This window comes from Peromyscus eremicus, chromosome 19 (assembly GCF_949786415.1).
Source record: "Peromyscus eremicus chromosome 19, PerEre_H2_v1, whole genome shotgun sequence".
In the NCBI taxonomy this organism is placed as follows: Eukaryota; Metazoa; Chordata; class Mammalia; order Rodentia; family Cricetidae; genus Peromyscus; species Peromyscus eremicus.
In genome coordinates, this window is record NC_081435.1 from 64357873 (window position 1) to 64363336 (window position 5464).

At 59.2% G+C, this 5464-nt stretch overlaps 1 protein-coding gene across 1 annotated transcript in view; it reads left to right on the plus strand.

The window, feature by feature from the left end:
- The first annotated feature begins 435 nt into the window (after nucleotides 1-435).
- The window catches only part of Skor2 (SKI family transcriptional corepressor 2), a 38537-nt gene continuing 33508 nt past the window's right edge, over nucleotides 436-5464 (plus strand). Inside the window, exons 1-2 of the mRNA XM_059246504.1 lie at nucleotides 436-522; nucleotides 2651-5298. Of these exons, the coding sequence (XP_059102487.1) occupies nucleotides 2701-5298 (2598 nt within the window). The 5' untranslated portion in view covers nucleotides 436-522; nucleotides 2651-2700. The remainder of the gene's footprint in view (nucleotides 523-2650; nucleotides 5299-5464) is intronic.

Here is a 5464-nt window from a genome sequence, read left to right on the forward strand (position 1 = left end):
GAGGATCCAGCCTCATTGCTGTATGGTTCCCAGGATGGGGAGCTGTCAGTTGCCCTGGGCTAGGTGGTGGCTTTCGTGCCTGCTGGGAAAGGATCTCTAATGTAGCTCCTTCTCGCTTTCGCTCTCCTCCTCCCTCCCTGTAACATGCCAGCCCTTTAATGTGGAGTGTCAGGGAGACGGTGACGTCACCCTGCCCGCTGGGTGGCGTCCCCTCCATCGGACACGAGTTCAGAGACAGAGAAAGGCGCTGTCAGACTGCGCTCCACTCGGGGCTCGCCTGCCGCGGGTTTCCGCGTGCCCACACTTTCTGCGGTGGAGGGGACACCCCGCCGCAACCCAGGCCCTCATTCTGCCCCCCGCCGGGGTTCGAGCGCCATTAGCTCGCGCCAGCGCGGGATTCTTCGCTCAGCTCGCCTGAGTTCCGCCCGCTGGATTCGAGGACCCGCTTGGATGCTTCGCCTCCGAGCGTCCTCGGAAGATGGGCCGGCAGCCACGCGCCTAAAGACATCGTGGGGTTACCAGGTACGACCCGAAGCCGGCCGCCCAGACTGGGCACCCAGCTGGCGGTTGGAGAAACCCAGCTGAGGAGTTTCTGCCATAGGTGGAGGGGCGGCGGGCCTCGGAAATGATGGGTAGCAGATCCAGAGTTTGAGGGTCGTTGCCTCATGAGGCAGATGGAGAAGTTTGTCGGGTTCCTTTTTCAGTTCAACTAACTTTTAATTGTCTCTTCTTTCACCCCTCAAATGTACCCCAACCGAAATCTTACTCTGTCTCTCCTGACAGAGTTTCTGGAAGGGTATGGGGGTAAAGAGGGGAACACCCAAGAGCAGGCATTTCTGCCGGGTCTTCCGCGAGAAGGCTGCGGTTCCTAACGCAGAACCAACTCAGCATCCGTGGCGCGTGTTTTTAAGAAGCGAGAGTTCGAGTTCTCCCAGGGTCTTATTGATATAATACGGTCTTCTCTGAGAGAAAAATGAGCCTTGGGAGGGTCATCAGCCGAAGCTGGGGCTAGTCGTGTCAGACTCAAGTATCACCACGCCTTGAGTGCCATTTAATGCCCTAACCCCCGAAAATATGTCCTCTGATCTGTGAAGTGACTGACACGCCTAGCGATCCTCTCCTTCGAACAGGAAGGCTTGTTCGGCCTTCTTGGAGATCGCGGAGCGCAGAGTGTGAGCTGAAGATCCTCGGGGCGGCAGGTCTGAGGAGGTCATTCAGATGTCATGGGGGTCCAAAGAAGGAACATCGTTGTAATCATTTGGTCGAGGGGATTGATTAGTGTGTTCTCTGCGATCGCTGTAATAAAATCCAGTTTGCTGCCGGGCGATGCCACCGGTGACTTTCCAGGTCACGGGACAGCTTTGACCTATGCATGGTGCAGGTAGCTACGGGAAGACCACAGCTTGTTTTCCTGAGGAATGCACCATTTAACTTGTTTTGACTTACTGTTATTTTCGCACAGGTTTCTTTGCTCTGCCTTTTCTATATTTCCAACTTAATGGATATTTATTTTTCCCCCATTGGGGTATCCAGCTGGACTGGTGAAATCAGAATTTTATTTCAGACTGAACCCACACATCACTTTCAGTGCGCCCACGATTGGTTGCCTAATCTGGAAAGTATGGTTACTTCTGGGCACACTCTCCACATAGAACAGTATCCACACAGCCAAGGGGGCAGATGTCACAGAAGTCGACTTGTGCGAAACTGAATACACTTTTTAAACCTCTGCCAGTCATGATCCCCAAGAATTGTTTCTTTGCGAGCTTTTGGGTTTAACATGTTGGCCTGTACTGACCCGTCCGTTGTATAAAGATGGCAGAAATGACTTTTTAATGCTTATGTCACCAACTTCTTCTTGTGCCACCTACCTAGAACTAGAAGTCCTTATATCATGAAATGGGTCTTTGAAAATCTGAAAGCGACATACTTTATTTGGGAGCAATCATGCAGCCCTCAAATTTTCTAATTACAGTAAATAAAATAATACCTAATAGCAAGGACAGGGAAGAAGAGATTTCGTTTTACTTTAATGAGCAATGTTTCAACCAGTAGTGAACCTCACCCGAGGAAACCACAGACACCACAAAAATCACTTTTCAAAATGTTTGGGTTGAATTTGTTTTAACCAAAATCAATTTTTTTCAGGCACATCTGAATGATATCTCTCTCTCTCTCTCTCTCTCTCTCTCTCTCTCTCTCTCTCTCTCTCTCAACTTTAACGTTGATGGCCAAGCCGGAGTTCCTCATGACTTGTACGTCATTAACGACAACAGTCATTTCTTCCTAATTCCTATCGGGCACATATCTTGTTCCAACAATCAACTTATTCCATAAATCGGGGATGTCCTGAGTTTCTTAGGAATTTGCTGAAACCAATAAATAGATAGGCAGACAGGTGGACCGAATTTACTTGGGACGAGTAGGACAGAAGACAAATTGCTAACTCCAAGTCGCTGAACTTTCTCAAGGGCGACCTTGAGGGGAATTTTAAAAGATGACCTTTGTACATCTGAAACTCGCTCGGTTACCCAGTAATAACCGCGTCTTAATCAAGGCAAGGAGCTATTGTCATTTTCAGTTAGTTCTCATCCCTCCCCTCTGTCTTAAGACCGGGAGGTTCAAGTCAACTTTCTCCTTTCCTTTCCAGTCTCCAAGGCAAACCCGGAGCGCTAAGCCCGCGCTTCCGCAGTGGAGGAGATGGCTTCCAGCCCACTGCCGGGGCCCAACGACATCCTGCTCGCATCGCCTTCGAGCGCCTTCCAGCCCGACGCACTGAGCCAGCCACGGCCGGGCCACACCAACCTCAAGCCCAACCAGGTGGGCCAGGTGATCCTCTATGGCATTCCCATCGTGTCCTTGGTGATCGACGGGCAGGAACGCCTGTGCCTGGCGCAGATCTCCAACACCCTTCTCAAGAACTTCAGCTACAACGAGATCCACAACCGCCGCGTGGCGCTGGGCATCACGTGCGTGCAGTGCACGCCTGTCCAACTGGAGATCCTGCGGCGCGCTGGGGCCATGCCCATCTCCTCGCGGCGCTGCGGCATGATCACCAAGCGCGAGGCCGAGCGCCTTTGTAAGTCATTCCTGGGCGAAAACCGGCCGCCCAAGCTGCCGGACAACTTCGCCTTCGACGTGTCGCACGAGTGCGCCTGGGGCTGCCGTGGCAGCTTCATCCCAGCGCGCTACAACAGCTCTCGCGCCAAGTGCATCAAATGCAGCTACTGCAACATGTACTTCTCACCCAACAAGTTTATTTTCCACTCCCACCGCACCCCGGACGCCAAGTACACGCAGCCAGACGCCGCCAACTTCAATTCCTGGCGCCGCCATCTCAAGCTCACAGACAAGAGCCCTCAAGACGAGCTCGTCTTCGCCTGGGAGGACGTCAAGGCCATGTTCAACGGTGGCAGCCGCAAGCGAGCGCTGCCTCAGCCCAGCGCGCACCCGGCCTGTCACCCGCTCAGTTCCGTCAAGGCAGCTGCGGTGGCGGCCGCAGCCGCGGTGGCCGGGGGCGGGGGCCTGCTGGGCCCGCACCTGCTGGGCGCGCCACCCCCTCCGCCGCCACCACCACCCTTGGCTGAGCTGGCGGGCGCACCGCACGCCCATCACAAGCGGCCGCGCTTCGACGACGACGACGATTCCCTCCAGGAGGCAGCCGTGGTGGCGGCAGCCAGCCTTTCCGCAGCCGCCGCCAGCCTCTCGGTGGCGGCGGCCACAGGCGGGGCCGGGCCAGGTGCAGGTGGTGCTGGGGGTGGATGCGTGACCGGCGTGGGCGTGGGCGCCAGTGCGGGGGCTGGTGCGGCAGCTGGCACCAAAGGCCCACGCAGCTACCCAGTCATCCCTGTGCCCAGCAAGGGTTCCTTTGGGGGCGTGCTGCAGAAGTTCCCGGGCTGCGGGGGCCTCTTCCCGCATCCTTACACCTTCCCGGCCGCGGCCGCAGCCTTTGGCTTGTGCCACAAGAAGGAGGACGCGGGCGCAGCGGCCGAGGCCCTGGGGGGAGCGGGCGCCGGGAGCACAGGTGCGGCGCCCAAGGCCGGTCTGTCGGGTCTCTTCTGGCCCGCGGGCCGCAAGGACGCCTTCTATCCGCCTTTCTGCATGTTCTGGCCACCGCGGACCCCCGGCGGGCTGCCGGTACCCACCTACCTACAGCCCCCTCCGCAGCCACCGTCTGCGCTTGGCTGCGCGCTGGGTGACAGCCCGACCCTGCTGCGCCAGGCCTTCCTGGACCTGGCCGAGCCGGGTAGCGTGGGTGGCAGTGCCGAGACAGCGCCCCCGCCGGGCCAGCCTCCCCCCGTGGTGGCCAACGGCCCTGGCTCCGGTCCTCCCGCTGCTGGGGGCGCGGGAGCACGAGACGCGCTCTTCGAGTCGCCCCCGGGCGGCAGCGGCGGGGACTGCAGCGCCGGGTCCACGCCACCCGCAGAGCCGGGAGTGACGTCCGGGACCGGGACTGCGTCCTCCGGAGCTGGCCCTGCGGGCACTCGTGTGCCGGCGCCCCATCACCCGCACCTCTTGGAAGGGCGCAAGGCGGGCAGCGGCAGCTACCACCATTCCAGCGCCTTCCGGCCCGTGGGCGGCAAGGACGACGCGGAGAGCCTGGCCAAGCTGCACGGGGCGTCGGCGGGCGCGCCCCACTCTGCCCCAGCGCACCACCACCACCACCATCACCACCCACACCACCACCATCACCACCCTCCGCAGCCGCCGTCGCCACTGCTGCTGCTGCCGCCACAGCCCGAGGAGCCTGGGTCGGAGCGCCACCACCCAGGCCCGCCGCCCCCGCCGCCGCCGCCCCCGCTGGCCCCACAGCCGCACCACCGAGGCCTTCTGTCCCCCGAGGGCACCAGCTGCAGCTACCCCAGCGAGGACAGCTCGGAAGACGAGGAGGACGAGGAGGAAGAGCAAGAGGTGGATGTGGAGGGCCACAAGCCACTCGAAGGCGAGGAAGAGGAGGACGGTCGAGACCTCGAAGACGAAGAGGAAGAGGATGAGGAGACCGGGGTCCTTCTCGGAGACTCCCTGGTTGGCGGTGGCCGGTTCCTCCAAGGCCGAGGGCTGTCGGAGAAGGGGAGCGGCCGGGACCGCACGACGCCCGCCACGGGCGCTTTCCCTCTTGCGCTGAACTCCTCCAGGCTGCTACAGGAAGATGGGAAGCTGGGGGACCCCGGAGGCTCGGACCTGCCGGCGCCCCCACCCCCACCCCTGGCTCCCCAGAAAGTAAGCGGCGGTGGAGGCAGCAGGCCAGGCAGCCCTGTCCACCATCCATCACTGGAGGAGGAGCCCACATACAAAGATGTAAATATCCCCTTTAGGCTCCTTCAAGCTAATTATTATTATTTAAATGCACCTTTAGGCTGAATCAGTTACATATGCGCAGGAAAGATGAATCACCACATTTCCCCACAGAAATGAAATATTCAGCGTGTTTAGGAGCACTTCTCTCCTGCCAGGGTTCTCCATA